Here is a 17,328-nt window from a genome sequence, read left to right as displayed (position 1 = left end):
CAGGAGCTGTTTTATCTCATTTTTATTCCCCAGGCAAATCAGTGTTAGGCACCGACCCACACACACTTACCAACTTACCATCATGTTGCCAAGAAGCATTTGTACTTGTAAAAATATTTTGCAAGTACAAATGCACAAAAAGGAGAAATGTATTGCTAAGGAAACAAAAGCACAGTTGACTTGCAGCAGATTAACATATTGACTCAGTGGGATGTCCTCTATGGTCAGTGGTTAAGCTTCCACTCATATTGAATGAAGGAGGTCTTGAGAGAGATCCAGGAGGTTTGTGCCAAACACTAAATGACTCGTTTGAGCGATACTAAGTGCCTCTTTTGAGAGACACTACAGCCAACACTCACCGTCTGTTCACAGATGACAGCCAGACAGAAAACTGCAGCAGGTCTGGGTCCAGTTTAACCAGACCTGGCTCTTGTCAGTGATAGAGCCCACAGCAGGAGGGAGATAATACATTTCTAGTGCAGGATTTTTAATCTTTTGGGCCAAAAAATAAATAAAAATGCAACTTTTGCTTAAACCATGACTATTTGATTAATCACTTGATCATTTCAGCTATTGGCATATTAAATCTGATAGATCTGGCTGTGAGGAAATGTCAGTGTTTTGAAAAACTTTAAAAATGCCCATTACAATCGCCCAGAGCTCAAACTGAAACCTTCAGATGTCTTGTTTTGTCCAACCAGTAATTAAAACTTCTTTTAGGGCAAATAAAAGCAGCAAATCCTTACATTTGATAAGGAACAGCCATGAAGTCTTTGGCATTTTGGCATGAAAAGTGACTTAAATATATATTATATATATAAATATATTGATTCTAAAAGTGTTGGCTGAAGATGCTCTCAAGTTACAGTGCAGTACAAGTATACTATTTCATAATAAAAGTAGAGGTGAAGTAAAATATTACATCTTAGAGCTGCAACCATTAGTCAATTGTCAGCCATTTTGATAATCAAGTAATTGTTTTTTTGTTGTTTTATAAGCAAAAATGCCAAACAGCATTTTCACGTATTTTCATATCAACATTTTAAGGAGGAAATGACTCACCATTAATCTAATAATTGCAGCCCCAGCCAATCAAATTTATACTTCAGTACTACTTGATTAAATGTATTTACTGTTCACCACTGTGCTCGCCCAATTTTGTAAACAGACGCCATCTTTAAAATAATTTTTAGTCATAACTTGATGAGTATTTGATGTATCACTTTGATAATTTGTTAAAGTAAATACAGTTTTGACACAAACATAGACAAAAGACTAAAATTTACTTTAAAATATATACAGGCTTGAAGCAAACCTAAAGCGGTATTTTTAAAATAAAAACTTAACCAGATCTGTACGAACCCGTCTAAACACAAATATAAAAGTTAACGGTCCAAACGTGTCACTCTGACGTCATGCCGACAAAGAGACGTGGCACGCGGACGTTTAAATGATCGGAGCCGTTGACGGTGCGTCTCGTAGTCCTGTTTGACCCAGCACCCCGAGCTATTAACACCCCACCTGGACCGGAGACATGGCTTCAAATAACGGCTCAGCCGGCAAATGGGAGGTCGTCAAGAAGGGAAAGAAAAGCAACAGTTCAGGAGGTGGAAAGAACCCGAATGACAAGAAAACCGGCAGCGGGGGGAGGAAAGCCCTGGGCGAATCTAACCAGCCGTCCAGACGTAAGTGATCACGGCCCGCTGTACGCCGCTGTTAGCTGGTCCGTGACCCGTTCACCTCACTGCCAAAGTTGAAAGGAGAGGGATGGAGCTGCCTCTAAACTGCCTCTTTTTAACATAAATCGTAGTGTCTTCACCGTGGTGGTGTCGCGAAAGAAGACTGCTCGTATCTGCCATATGATTTGACAAGCTAGCTAGCTTAGCTTCACGCAGTATTTCGTACGATGGTGTGACGTCCCATTTTGAGTGGCTGTTTCAGTGGTTGTGTTTTCCCCCTGCTGACACATTAAGTTAAAAAATAATGGCTAATTGGAGTTTCTGGGCTCTGTTTTCCTGCCACATACAGTCAGTCCGAAGGCATTGCTAGTCAGTTAGCATGTGCAGTTAGCTTGCTAGCAGCTTCTCCAGCAATGTGTCAACAGAAGCATCGTCATCACTGAGGAGCTGCATCTCTGAAGCATGTGTTTTGATCTTTCTGCTGCTACTAAAATGCATCTGCAGGGTATTATAGCTGGAGGCTAGACTAGACTAATGCATTAGGCATCAGCTTATTACCACTTAACCTGCAGTGACAGCTGTCACTTCTAAGTGATCAGCTATTGATGTGTAATTGTCCTCAAGGGCGCGATATAGTGATAGCTTTACCCAAAATCTAGTTGTGCACTGTTTCGGTATTTAAAATAGAGCTGCAACAACAAGTATTTGATTTAGAGAAGAGTAATTGAGTATAGTTAATTAACAGATTAAAGCTTTCCCAGGTTGCAGTTTTTCTTTGTGGGCTTTAGACAAAACAAACATTTTGAAGACATGACCTTGGGTTCAGGGAAATTTTCGTCAACATTTTTCACTATTTTTTAATAGTTTGATCAGTGCTGCAGCTAACAATTATTTCTACAACTGATCGATGTGTTTATTATTGTCTTAATTAACCATTTAGTCTATAAAATGTCACAAAATAGAGTAAAACGTCTGCTCCAGTTCCTCAGACTCTATAATTATGTCTGCATAAGTCTTTGTTATGTCTAACCAGCAGTTCAAAACTCAAAGATGCTCACTTTATGATATAAATCAGAGAAAAGCAGGAAATCCTCATATCTGAGAGACTGAAAATAGCTTATTTTTCTGTTATGCTTGAATAATGACTCATGAGCATCAGAATAACTGCACTTTATCCTCCTGTTGATCAACTAACAGATTAATTTACTATGGAAACAAGGTTTAAACTACACACAACTCCATACAGTCCTGTGACAGGTCTGCAGCTGGTGTTGCAGGACATCAAGGCAGGATTATTAACTGCCCTGGGGTCTCAGGACTCAAGGGGCCCTGAAAGCTTTAAGCATGTCAACCAGCTAATTTGATTTAAAATGTGTGTAAGTATTTGGACCATAAAAACTCAGTGTCAGCTGACATGACAAAGGACTTAAAATGGTTCCTACTTTATCACCTGATTATCTGTCTTGAGGAGAAACATGTCTTTGAAAATCCAGTTCCTACATTTAATTCCTACATTTAGCAAATTCATGAATTCATAAATACATCACACTCGTGGGCAGGTAGCATTTTAACTGTGCACATTCACAGTCTGATGATGTCCTTATTGACCTAACCCAGCAGAATATAATTGCAGACCTTTGATGGATTGTTTGGCTTTACATTCAGTAAACCTGGCAGCAACTACCCTCGGCTACAACACCCTCTCCACAGGTATGGCTTCGACTTAAATAATGGGTGAGAGGGAAAGATTAGATCTCACTCTGTCATTGCTATTTGTTTATGCAGCAGTTTTATCAGCAAATCAGCTGGTCCAAAGTCTGTCTGATCACAGTCGCTGTGGCTGTGGTGTAAAGGTTTTATTTAAAAGAAATAGACTTCTCTTTTTGTTACATTAGCTCTCCGGCCACCGTATGAGAAGTATTTAATCTACAGTGCTATTGACAGAGAGTAACCTGGCACATACACATACTCTCCTTTAAAAAGTGTGCAACAGCTTTTCCCAGCTCTGCAAATGAAGATTTTCATAGATAGAAAACTGAATTCCAAGAGATGATCAATATCAATGCAATCAATGAGCCTTTTTGCCAAGTCTTAGCTTGTCCCTTGAAGGCTCCCAGCACTTGAATCATGAGATTTCTGCCGTTGAGTTTGTGGTTTTGGCACACGTAAAATCATTCTCCAGTCTGAAGTTCAGCTGGAGGCTTTTGTACCTGTTAGAGCAGGCTCACCAGCGGCGTCTTCACAAGGAAACAACACAAAGAAGAATTTTATCAATATAATATCTGATTTACCAGGTTAGACTTGACTTATTATTTGTCATTGTCTCCTCCTTCAATCTTTTAATCAGGCAAGTAAGAGGAGAAATAAAAGATTTTCTGGAAATGTTTTCTTTGTTCATGGTCCCTCTAGACTTGGCTCCAGTATATTTTAATTACCGGACCTTGAGAAGGTCACATAAAGTCAGCTGATATGCTTTGACTCAACAACATGTCTGAACAAGCTCTTTCAACAAACATATAGATAAAGAGAGCAAACAGAATGCAGCAAGGCAAGTCCTGCTCAGCACAAAAAATGATATTTCAAGTTTTGTCTGGCATTAAGACACACATGACCTGTGCTGCAAAATATTATGCTTGTATTTACTGTTTGACAGAAAACCTCGCAAAAAATACACCCTGTCAATAATAAACAATATAGCTAATATTTACAGTGAATTGTACAGATTGAATAATGTACAGAATTGTTATCGGAGTTCATGAAAGTAGACGGTGCTTTGAGACTTTGTTGAAAGAAACTACTGTGACAGTCCTGCTTTAAAGCACTTAGTAAACTCAATAAACTTAATAAAGTGTAGTTGAACCCAGCTGAACCTTTTTCTCCCAGCAAAGTCCCAAAGCACCACCTCTTAGAGGTTTTCTATCCAGCACCTGATCCAATAAAGGTCCACACATCATCACAACTTAATTACAGTGGATTTCATTAACAGTGCCCTGATCAAAACACTGGCAAGATAGGTGCACTGGAAAAAGTGTTTGTATTGTGTCCTTAAAGGCGGTGGCAAGATGATTCAGGTTTTTCATGCCAACCTAAGATAACGCTGTGTGAATTCAGTGGCTTTATTGCAGAGATGCTTTGTGCTAAATCCTGTTTTCACAGAGACAGTAAGCTGGAAGAAGACAGAGCAGTTAGTTTCATGATTCATATGAAGGGACAATAAACAACAGTGAAGTGAAGCCTTTTATTTCACCTCTAATCTAAGAAAAAGACGCAGCAGAATCCAGTCAGTTCTACCCAGCAGGTGATAGTTCAGCTGGTGTTCACTCTTCTTTGTTTTCTATTTTGTTAATATCTATACGCCTCTGTTGCATGCATACCTTCTTGAACTGACTCCAACACATTCCCCTGAGTGAAGACATTCCTCTGTTTGTCTTCTGTTGTTTGACATTTACAACAACTTGCGGGCAGTTCTCCAAGCAGCTAGTGTTGATGAGTGATGGTGGTGGTTTTTACTCTTTGATTAAGTGACTAGTTTCTTGGAAAAGCTCTCTTAGGTGATGTTAGCTTGAAGTGAAGTACTGACTTTGGTACAGTTCCTGTGTCTGGACCGTTCTTCCTGATTACTCACTGTGGACTGGAGCACGTTGAAAGGAAACTTTATCTGATGGTTTTGTGTTGTGCTCATAGATACGGTATATTTTAATGGCAATTATCAATCACAGAAATTATCAATCACAAAAAAGCTTTATCTCAAAACCTAGCCAACCTGTTTGTGTTTAGTTCACATTTTCCTGACAGCAGCCTGTCAGATTTCATATTATGTCACTGTGCTGCCGTTTTCCCTGTTGATTCTATACTTTTGCAGCTTATATTTTATAATAAATACTCAACAACATCCCCTTTTAACTTTAGAATAGACACTTTTTCTTCAATTTTAAACCAGACTTAACAGGTGTAGAAAAATACAACATTTTACAATAAAATTTAATGAAGAATTTCAACCAAGCAAATAAAAACAAGTTATAAAAATGTCAGCCTGCACAGGTGGATGTTTAAAAGATTTTCTGTTTTTATTAACGTGTTTTTATATGTTTTATTATCTGATCTGATTTGTTAAGTCAAAACAGTAAAAGCCTGACCCCCACTTGACCTAAGCATGGATTTTCACCAGAATTAAGAATTAAAAGGCAGGAAATACTGTATATAAGAGAGCCAAACCATCAAGGTTTTTTGAAGTCATTAATTGTTGGTTAGTTTTCAGTACTTTTATATAATGTTGAACATATTTTTTGTTGTTGCTGCCCTGTTACTGTCACTGTAGCAGATGACTTCTCACGTCAGAAGCTGCCACTGGAAATGAACGACTTTCCGACACTCATGGACGTTTGTTTTTGTATTAATAGACATGAACACCTGGTCGGATTACCCCTCTCTCAGCTTTCCTCACTGTTCAGCTCTGGTAATGCTGACTAAGCTAAACAATCAGAGATGACAACTGGGCTTTGGTGTGAAAAAATGTTTGTGGTCAACTTACTTCAGTTCAGTGAAGTGAAGACTAATCCTGACTGACCCAAGTTCTGAATGAGGAAGTTAGTAGCGATTGAATTCACAGTGAATCCAGTTGGATAAGTAAAAGACGCTGTGATGAAATAAGTGCTTTCTTTGCATCACCGCTCTTGTGTTGTGCCCACGCTACAGTCACACAGAGACCAGATATAGATTTAGGTTCCTCAGCAGCATGTACAGCTGAAAGATCAGTGAACAACTGGTGACCTCTGTCAACAACTGCTCAAGTCTGTGGGTGGGTCTGCTGGGAATTCTTGTGTTCAGTCGTGTGGACCCAAAGTTAAATATTGTAAATGTCTTTGCTGTAGGAGTCCTGTGGAGAAGCTTTCTTTGAATTAAATTTGCAGAGTTTTACTGTCTTGTCGTTAGGCTGTTTAAACATTATCATAACTTTTGAACTTTTCATGCTACATGCTTGAAATTCTCAGGGATTATTCTACACTTTTAAATTTCTAACTTCTAAAATGGTTGGCCAACAGGTGCATACCTGCCAAGTTATGGCTTGCTGGAAATTTTATTTTTAGAAATGATTTCATCCTTCGGAGGCCACATCAGATCTTTGACATTGCTTCTATATAATACTCATGTTATAGAACTTTCTTAGCATCTAGGTTCAGGACTGAAAGATATCAAGAATTCTCATTTATGATGCATTGAAATTGAAAAAAATATATATATTTCAAGTTCATATTGTCCATGTACGACAAAATCTATCCTAAAAACAATTATACTGCTGGATAGAGCATTTTCTAATCAGTACATGCATAAGATACAAACATATAAAGTTCAGTGATAAAAATATATAGTTCATTTTGAGTTAACCTGTATTAATCCGCAGCTGTTTCCTCTTGTTTGAGTCAGGACGTTACCAAACGTTTTATTTTTTATTTAAGCTATATATTTATTTATTTATGTAGACAGAGAAATTAAGTAAGAAAATACTGACATAACACATTGTTGGTTTTGGTCTTTTCATGAGATTTGTTGACAATAAATTATATAGAGAACAGCGCCTGCATCATTCTTTCGCATCCTGGAAATAAGGAAATAAAAGTTGTGGTGAAAATGTGAATCCTGGGAGATTTTTGAGTTGAGAACAGAGTTGGTTTTAACATTTAATGTTAGTACACAGTCCTAAAATATCCAGTAGTGGGAACTTCAGAATGAAAATATTTGTCCTGGCCGTTGACACTTCACTTTGTCTGAGAGCAGTTTAACCTAGTTGAACTGGACATAGTTTATTTATGAGACTTAACAAGTAACACTCAGGGGAAGACTTGAAATTCTCCTGGTGCTTAACTCTACTCCTTTGTGAACTGCAATGAGTGTTGCATGAATGTTGTCTTGGATAATAACAGCCCATTACGCAAGCCATGGAGGGAGGGTGGACGGGATAAGTAAGGCCCTGAATGTGAGGGGAGCAAGCGACCAGAGGGAGGAATGCCACGGTTTCACAGATTAACTTGATTTTAAGGAGCGAGGAAGTTTGAAAAGAGGCAGCATTCAAAAGTCCAGTCTCTCATATCTGCATAGAGGCATGTCGGTCTAACCTCAGCTGCCCCTGTTTCCTTTCAGCGCCCATGAAGATGTCCGAGACTCTGTATGACGGCTTCGAGAAGATGGGAAAGAAACAGAACAAAGAGCAGGTCCCACCGCCGGCCGAACCTCAAAACAAGAAGCCCTCGTCAAGTAAACCATCCAAGAAGTCACACTCCAGCAATACAGCTGCCCCTGCAACTCACAAGACCCTCGAGGAAGCCTTTAAAGCTGTGAGTAATGCACATTCCCACATAATCCTGATCAGTTATATCACATCAACGTTGTTACTGCATGTATGAATGACTTAGAGCTGTTGTTGTTCTTATTTTTTGAATGATTTGAAGATTCTCTCTTTGCTTTTTGCCTCAAAACTTTTAGATTAAAACTGATCATTGGCTGATATTTTCCCATGAGCGGGAAGACAGAAATAACCTCTCAAAGCTCTAAACTTCATCATACAAACACAGAAACAATGCAGCATTGTGGCGTCTTCAAAGCAAATATCACATGCTAATAAAAACACAGCACAATGAATGTGTTGTTTCCAAATGCACGGACCCTCATGTTGTTTTGTCTGTTTTCAGTTGGATGTTGGGGACCTGAAGCAGCAGTTGGCTCGCAGTCAGACTCTGTTCCCAGAAAACCCATCAGTCTGGGTCAAAGACCTGGCAGGATACCTTAACCTCAATCTGACTGCGCCAGAGACTGAGCCCACACTCAGCAGCTACGCTCACGGTCCGTCTAAGTATCCGACTAACCTCGAAATGTGCAGGAAATGGTGCTTTTTCAGTCTGATATTTAAAGGTTTCTGCAGTGACACTTATTAAATGTCAGCACTTAACTCATACCCACCTACTCTTTCCACAGATTACCCATACTGCCTTACAGGAAAAGAGCTGAGAGGCGTGATTAAAGGCCTCATCGGACGCTGCAGTGACATTCTGCCAGATTTCTTCGACCACTGTATTTACACTATGCTCAGGGAGCTGGACAGACAGTCAGGTAAATACAGGAGTATGCATTAAGAGGTGGAAGCGGTTTGGACATCATACATCTTCTGCTCTCACCCAGGGAAGTGTATACAGTGTCCAGCTGGGTGATTCATATCACTAATTGCATTTCATTTGTAGATTAAGATTCCTTCAGTGTTCATTGTTCAGGAGGTTTTTTACCAGGAACCAAATAATCCTTAGAGGTCTCCTCATTTCTGAAACAAACAGACCCGATAATTAAAATGAGAAAAAACACTGAATAAAGTAGTTTCACATTAATAATAAATGTTTTTCCAGTGCTCTTGGGGAAATACAGGGTGTTAGTAAGAGGTTCAACGTTAGCTCAGCTCGTTTTTAGGTTTGGGTTCAGGAGGTTTTTACTGGGAGCTGAATCATCCACACAGGTCTCCTCCTCTCCTAAACAAACAGACCAAGTCATTAAATCAGTAAAAACACTGAATTAAAAATTTATGTTTCTCCCCAACACAGGTTGTACAGAGCAGCAGTTTACTCAGTTTGTCTCCCTGATTACTTAATTTCCAGATGTCCAGTGACAAAAATCCTTCATCTGGTTTAAGATTATAGTTATAATGTTATAAAATGTTTTGTTACCACTGTAGAATGAGGAACTTTCAATGAAGAGATGAGCAGATTTTGCGCTTTGATTCCCTTCTGCAGTGCGTCAAGTTTGTAATTAAGGTTAGATGACAGAAAAAGAAGGGAAACAAAAATTTTGTTACTTCATTTTTGTGTGGAGCAGTGAAATCATGAGTCACTGTCAAATCTAGGTGAAGCTAACTAGCTGGAATGGAAAGGTCTTAGGGCTCCCAGCATGTCAGCTCTCTATTTCAAGGTTAGAATATACATATGAATTAAAAAAGTTAACCTTGAAAAATATTCAACAGCCTTTTCTTTTTTTGTTTCCAGGAGAACCACTGCACGGCTACAGAGTTTGCATCCAGGCGATCCTTCAGGACAAACCCAGAATAGCCACTCAAAACCTGCCAGAGGTGAGTCTGTGTGTGTCTGACCTTCAGTCCTGCAGATAACTGTGCAGATTGCTGCTGCTTTACTACCCTTGTCTGCTCTGGATGTTGTTGAAATAATTGAGCAGTAATACAAATTGTGCCAGTTGGCTTTTCAGGCTGTAAACCGAGCAGCCAACCAGCTCATGTGTGGACTGGCAGTTTCAGTTCTGTTGTCAATGCACTGCTGGATTTGTCTTTTGCAATAACTTTGCAATAATGAGTTGTAATACTCCTCCTCCCCTCTTTTTTCCTTCCTCCCTAGTATTTGGAGTTATTGCGGTCAGTTCAGAACCGTCCGGTGAAGTGTTTGACGATCATGTGGGCTCTGGGCCAAGCTGGATTTTATGACCTCAGCCAGGGACTAAGAGGTAACAGACAGTCAAAAGAACTGACGCACATTCTCACACGAGGACGAAACCATCTTTTAGATATGAAGACACAGTATTTCATCGTCCTTTCTCCCACTTTCCCAACAATCTGTGTTGACAGAAAGTCTGGGTTGGGGGTTAATGAAGCAACAGTGCACATTAGCACAGTAACATGTTCTCATCTGAAAGCTTTAACACTCGGTAACTTCAAAAACACACCAGGTCTTTGCCTGGTATTTGTCGAGGCTGCATGATGGGAGAGTCAACAGCGAGGTGGGTGTCAGTACGTAGGCATGAGAAGATGATTATTCTTGGACGATTACATAACAACTGTCATCTTCAAAATAAGGTTATTGAGCACCATTTGACTCCCTTAAGGCAAGAAAAGACAGAGATATCTTTAATTAATAAAACACTGAGGCTGGATGTCTTAAAAATATGGGCAAAGACTGTTCAGAAACTAATCTTGTCATCAGGAATTTAAAAAGCAATCTAGTGTTTCCTGTTTGAGCCTCAGACTGACTGGACTGGGAAAATGTACAAGACTTAACCTGATATTTGAATATTTCCAGTGTAATTTAGGGGAAAAACCATCACAGACTTGCAGATGACACAGTCTAAAACTACTTGATGGGATAATTTAGTTCACAGAGGAAATGCAGGGCTGCTCCAGTTTTCATCACATTAGATAACTTTGTGTTTCGTTTCACCGTGTTACTGATATAATTCAACCATGTTTTACTGGCTGCAGTTGCCCCCCCCCGGGGCTTTGAGAGTTGAAACGACCCACTGTTGTTGACATGTTTAATCGCAGAACCAAACGTTCCTCCAGTACGAGGTGAATCGAGTGCTTTATTTGTGTTCCAGTGTGGCTGGGCATCATGCTCCCTGTGCTCGGAGTGAAGTCCTTGTCTGCGTACGCCATCGGCTATCTGGAGCGACTTCTCCTGTAAGTCCTCCTGAGAAATAACAGGATTATTTTATGTTAACCTTGGGTAATATTATCTTTCCATAGATAAAATATGATTTACAGTCATTTAAAACAGGGTTGCAAAATTCCAGGAATTTTCAAAGTTGGGGACTTTCCATGGAAATTAATGGGAATATATTGGAATTAACAGGAACTGTGCAGGTTAGCCTGTAACAGGAAAGTTACATGTAGTTGGGGAAAAAAACATCTTGGGTAAAACAAACAGATTTAATGCAAATTCAGACTCACACTCTTCTTTTTGTTGTTCAATGAAAGAATTAATTAAAGTTCTATTCACATATAAATCAAAAAGTCAAAAATGTCATTTTAAAAATTTTGTATTTCTCATGTCTGCTTAAAACAAAATGTTTATATTTATATGTGACACATTTTGTATAAATGACCCCAAATTCCCAGTTAATTACTGTAAATTCCCATTTATTACCACATATTCCTGTTAATTCCCATGGAAAGTTGCCAACTTGGAATATTTTCCGCCCCTTTGCAACCCTAATCTAAAACCATATAAACATTTCTGACTACAGACATGAATTAAATTGAAAATGTACCTTGAATCTTAATGTTTTTGTCATCGTTCTTTTTCCAGACTTCATGCAAACCTGACAAAGGGATTTGGCATCATGGGTCCTAAAGAGTTCTTTCCTTTACTGGATTTCGCCTTCATGCCCAAGAACGCCCTGTCATCAAGGTGAATGTAAACTAATGCAACCTCTGCTACACACTCATGTCAGTTTCCCTTTATTCCTTGTTGAATAATCCCACATATGCAGCACGATTACACAGTGTAGGAAGAAGTGGGTGTAGAAAACGGATGGTTGAGGATTTGGCCTGGATGCTTAACTCCAAATTATAGTTTAACAAACTAGAAGAAGAGAGTTTGGAAGAAGAGTGAATCAGCATAGGCAGTGAAGCAATAGAGGTCACAGAAGAAGACAAATGGAAATGTTTTCTATCTTTTTGGTACAATTTCCTCCTGTATAGTTCTTCTTCTTCTTCTTTAAACTATTATGGGAGGTTTTTTTACCTCCCAGAAAAATGTAATAAACTCATTTCCCTTCATGTTCAGTCTGCAGGAGCAGCTGAGACGTCTGTATCCTCGGCTTAAAGTCCTCGCGTTTGGAGCCAAACCTGAGAGCACATTACACACGTATCTGCCATCGTTCCTGTCCAGGGCCACACCGCACTGTCCAGACGACATGAAGAGAGAAGTGAGACACACGTGTCTTTTTACATAAAACTGCTGATACCGAAGTCTGGCTGTAGTCGAGCTCAGTCAATATATCACATGGGCAAACGGTTAAGCTTGAGGGGAAGTTACACATTTCTCTTACCACTACAGTTTTGATTTCAGACTTTTCCTCCTCTTCTCGCAATTTCCTGCTTTTCCTCTTTGTTATTTGCTCCATTTCAAGAATTATTATTTCCTGGTCGGCTGTAATTAGCTGTAGCTACCGAACATTCCTCATGTGAGGGATGTGGTCTTGAGGTTTCATCTACTTAAAATCTGACCACTTAACTGTTCTCTTGGAGCTGGACGAAGGAGTTATATGGAATGTGGCGTCTCAGAAATGATCTTATCTCTTTTAATCATCATCCTCTCTCTCTTTTCCTCTCTCTTGTGTCTTGCAGCTGCTCAGCAGTATGACTGAGTGTTTGTGTGTGGATGTACAAAGTCTCGGCGTGTGGAGGCAGCTCTATACCAAACACTTACCCCAGTCCAGGTGACTTAAACTATACACTCTTAACACACGCATCTTGCACATTATTCACTGTTTTTTTTCTACTTTTAAATTGTGCAAGTGACAAAGCAAACTGTTCTTAACACTCTATAGTAGAAGAATGTGTTTAGGTTAATTCTCTTGTCACAAAAAATGAGTTCATACCAAGACTGACACCACTAAATTTGATATATGAGACAATACATATACAATTCATATCTCTCTTTTCCTCTTCCAGTCTGCTGTTGAATCATTTATTGAAGTCCTGGAAAGTCCTGCCGCCAAAGGTATAACCCCTGACATGAAATCCACCTCCTTGGAAATACTGTAATTAGAGCATTAGAGCGTGTTTACACTCGAGCCAAAAATCAGTGTGATACAGAACTGAGGATTATAGTTCAGAATAAAAAGGTTATTGAAATTTAGGATGTGGATAAATTCATAAAAGCACAGAACATCTGGATAAAATCTGTATTTTCTGTCTTTAGCTGAGGAAGAACCTTGAAGAAACAATCCAGTCTTTCAGAGTGACCAATGAGGAGATGAGAGACACCACTGAATCTCAGGATCTTCAGGAGTGCAATAACCTGTGTCAGGTGAGACGGACACAGTGACCGAGTTCAGCCACTCAGCACATTTGATCCCAGACTTTTCCTGTTGTTTGAATGATTAAAACTAAGATGAATATCACAGATCAGTCCAAAAGGTAGTGTATTTGGGTCGTCCTGAGTTTGACATGAGACAAAAGAACTTATCTACTCCATATCATCACATGGACTTAAAGAGAGCCTTTTATTTAACTTTATTCTATTAACTTTACTTATTTTATTCATTTATAATATTAGAAATGTACTTAACAGTGAATGCATGTTGAAATTTCAAGTGAAAAGAAGTAAATACAATCAAAAAATTCAACAACGAGCAGCCTTTCTTCAAATGTTAATGCTGTTCCTGTTTATTTAATGAACTTAAACCATATATGAAATCGACCCAAACTGTTGCAAACAACTACTAAACACACAAAAACAGAAAATTGTAATTTTATTTCTTTATTCTTTGTCTCCAGAATCTGCAGGTGAAGATGCGTGGTCACGGTTTCCCCTGGTCCAAACTGCTCATGGTTCTGCTCGTGTTCGCCGCCGGCTTCATCGCACACGACGTCAGATCTCACGGCTCCTTCACAGGTCTGTCTCGCCGCTGTCTCGCTTGTCACAGTCACAAGTCTTTGTGTTTACAGCAGAACTTGGCTCAGCTGTTTTCACCAACTGTTTTCTGCTTCTGGTTGTTGTGTGTTTTCAGATTCGTCCACAGCCCGGTATCTGCGCAGTTCAGGGGTCACAGCTGTTTCTCAGCAGGCCTGGAGTAAAATAACAGTCTACTCAAAACAGGGCTTCAGGTACGAGCGCACCCTCAAACATTCATCCTCAACAACTGAAACAAACCTTTAACCATCACAATCATTTCATGTTGGCAGCTCTCTGTCTCCGACAAAACAAAAGGATATTAGTGAAGTCTGCCTCTGGATCTTTTCAGACTTTATCTCTGTGGACGGTCATACTCTCAGTCTGACCATGAGCCAGTGGATAAAAATAGCTCTATATCAAGCAGTCGTCTGATTCACTTCCTGTTAACGCTGCTGTACTCAAAGCAATTTGTCTGGTTTACTGACTCAGACTTTTTCCCAACATGTTGTGAATCCCTGTAGTTTGTTTTCAGTTACTTTGTACAGAAACACAGCAAGTATAATACACTCTGACCATTTTGTTATGTATAGGTGTTAATTTAGACTGTTTATATTCAAAGGTGTTTTTAATATTCTGCCGTCCTCGTGTGGGTAAAAACACCCCTCAGTATAATGTCCAGTGAGGATGGGCATTTGAAGAAGTTTCCTTGATCGATCATCTCCAAAATTAATAATCAGATATCAATCAGTTATTATTTTTTTATACTGAAAATGCCTATGCTAGAAAACAGGCTAAAGTGTGTACTTCCTCAGTGAAATCTTTATTGGTCCAACAACAATCCTCTTAAACAAAGCCTTTAAAGTTTAACTAACAGAAAGCAAAATGAAAAAGGATCTGCGACGCTCATAAATCAAACAAATAAACAAACCAAAGCTACAGCGCTCGATATAAACACAACTGAGAATCTTTCAGACACAATCCAAAAAAGTTATCACCATAACTGTAATGTTTCCAAAGAGCTTTGTTATTTCTTTGCTCGACCAAACTTCTCCTGCTCTCTTCATGTTTACCTGCGATTTCTTCGTCATTTCGAAGGCAGCACTGTTTTCCCTGTTAAATTTTCATTGTGCCTCCTGCTGGTTGCTGCCGTGTAGTGAAAATCATCAATTACACCTATCCCTAATGTCCAGTTCACATTGAACTGTGACCTCAATAATAAACATTTGATTGAATTAACACATTTACAACAGTGTCACAGATCTACTGACCGAAGTGTCTATGAGCTTTAAACTCTTTGTATGATGATGTTTTGTATTTCCTGCAGCTGGTTGGAAACAAACACTCCTTATTATTACTCTGAGAGTGCGCGAGTCTTGGGGCCACTGATGGAACAAGGTTTGGAGAAGGCAAAAGCAGCAGCCATCTTCATCTCTGAAAACACCACACAGTTTATCCTCTGGGTCAAAGAAAAGACGCCGCTGGTCATAGAATGGGTGAGACTGTGTGTAAATGAACGTTAAACTGTCACTCTGATGTTTATCCTGAAAAGACTGACTGGTTTTTGTTTTTTTTTTTTTGCTCAGGTGAACACCAACACTCCAGACAGTGTGTTCCAGGTGTTGGCGTACCTGAAGGAGCTGCTCCTCCTCCTACATCAGAACTACATACTGCCAGCGCTCGCCTACACATCTGACCTGCTACAACGGGCGTGGACCAACCTACAGGAATCCTGCAAGTCAGTGCTCCGAGGCTTCCTTTACCACCTCGCTCTAACTTTAATCCAGCAGCCATGTTTTCCTGGAGATTTTTATATTGTGAAAGACTGTGAAAAACTTACCTGTCTTTGTTTTTCTTGCAGCGGCGAGGTGTCGGTGTCGTGTCTGCAGGGCCACGCGATGTCCTTCACCAACTCGACGTGGCAGCTGCTCCAACACACGACGTCCGCCATCAAGACGTGGGCTCAGGAGCTTCTGACACGAGCATGAAAACACAACAACACAACAACAGATGCTGACTAATTTACACAGACACACACAATATGGAAACAAGAAGTGATAAATATATATTTACACACACACTCACTGACCCAGTCTGAGGCTGCCTTTCAGTGCGTCGGCTCCTCTCTAAAGCCATGATTGGACACTGTGGGGTCAGACAAACAAACTCTCACACAAAAAGGACCCTTCTCTTTCTTGTTTTGGCTAAATTTTCTCAATCAGTTTGCTGTTGTATAGATGTTTTTTTCTACCAATCCTTTTTGTCACTGCTGGATGCAGAGGTCGTCTCTTTCTCTCTCCCTGAGTTTTCTACTGCAAATTTCAACTGTTTGCTTTAACGGATTCTGTAATTTATAGAAAATGTAGGTTTGTAGATGATTTATAAAACATTTTTATTTAAATATATAAAGAAAAAGTTATGTGAAAACTTGGTAAAGGGCAGGGAGAAGACCAAAAAATATAAGATATTCCAGACCTCGTCAGTTTAACTCTGAGGGCCACTTCATCTCCTCCACTTTGTCCAGCTCACTGTGTAGTCAGATTAGATGCATGTATGGTTGTGTGTGTCAGGCTGAGTAAAGCCTGAGAAGCTGTCCAGTGGGCGGCTCACAACGTAAACCCTCTAACAGGAAAGATATCGTGGGGAAGGGGTCACATCTGCCGGTGGATTGACTCCCTCAGAAGAAATGGAGCTGTGTTTCACATCAGTCCAAAAAGCTGCAGAAGGAGAGGAAACCTACCTGTCTGTCTGTCTCTGTCTTGCACATCACCTGCTTTATTTTCTGTCCTGTTTCTCACTTTTTTTGCCATCAGCAGCTGAGCTAAAATCAGCACCGCAACTGTGTACTCATACTTGAAGGCTGATGATATTCTGTGTGTATGTGTGTGTCTTGAGTGCATGGTTCAACTCGCTTATTCTCCACAATAGGATCATGATTAATCCCCGTGCCAACGTCCTCCTGTCCACAGAAATATGAGTTCAGAAGAAAGAACACCCTCCTCTCACAAGCTGATTCACTAACCTGTCTCCTTGTAAACAAGTTGTTTGGATGGACATGGCAATGACTAATGTCTTACTTTGTAATGTAAATGATTTATAATAAAGACTTCAACCCCAACCTCTGTTTGTCCAGTAAGAATTACAGAAAACAGTCACACCACAAGGCTCAGTTAGAGTCAAAGCTGCTCTGGAGATTTTGACCATATCACATAATCTTCTTTAGCAGTTTTAACTTGCAGATTTGTTACAGAAATGTCTTTTTATCTGTG

At 39.7% G+C, this 17,328-nt stretch overlaps 1 protein-coding gene across 1 annotated transcript; it reads left to right on the top strand.

Annotated features, from left to right (window-relative positions):
- The first annotated feature begins 1,432 nt into the window (after positions 1-1,432).
- On the top strand, positions 1,433-17,177 carry tmem214 (transmembrane protein 214). The gene is made up of 17 exons (XM_018685100.2): positions 1,433-1,685; positions 7,818-8,011; positions 8,366-8,516; positions 8,649-8,783; positions 9,701-9,783; positions 10,064-10,169; positions 11,037-11,118; positions 11,747-11,848; positions 12,227-12,368; positions 12,790-12,881; positions 13,117-13,165; positions 13,367-13,474; positions 13,945-14,062; positions 14,178-14,274; positions 15,387-15,555; positions 15,646-15,797; positions 15,921-17,177. The coding sequence occupies exons 1-17, from the start codon at positions 1,535-1,537 to the stop codon at positions 16,045-16,047; spliced, it is 2,058 nt and encodes a 685-aa protein (XP_018540616.1). The 5' UTR covers positions 1,433-1,534; the 3' UTR covers positions 16,048-17,177.
- Positions 17,178-17,328: the final 151 nt, after the last annotated feature.

Source organism: Lates calcarifer, linkage group LG7_1 (assembly GCF_001640805.2).
Source record: "Lates calcarifer isolate ASB-BC8 linkage group LG7_1, TLL_Latcal_v3, whole genome shotgun sequence".
Taxonomy (NCBI): Eukaryota; Metazoa; Chordata; class Actinopteri; family Centropomidae; genus Lates; species Lates calcarifer.
Note: the sequence above shows the minus strand (reverse complement) of the source record. Positions and strands in the feature narration are given on the sequence as shown.

Bases quoted from the DNA above. Each gene is read 5' to 3' on its own strand.
- tmem214 (XM_018685100.2), top strand. From the start codon at position 1,535: ATGGCTTCAAATAACGGCTCAGCCGGCAAATGGGAGGTCGTCAAGAAG. The intron at 1,686-7,817 runs GTAAGTGATCAC...GTTTCCTTTCAG, and splicing joins ATCTAACCAGCCGTCCAGAC to CGCCCATGAAGATGTCCGAG. The intron at 8,517-8,648 runs GTCCGTCTAAGT...CTCTTTCCACAG, and splicing joins ACTCAGCAGCTACGCTCACG to ATTACCCATACTGCCTTACA.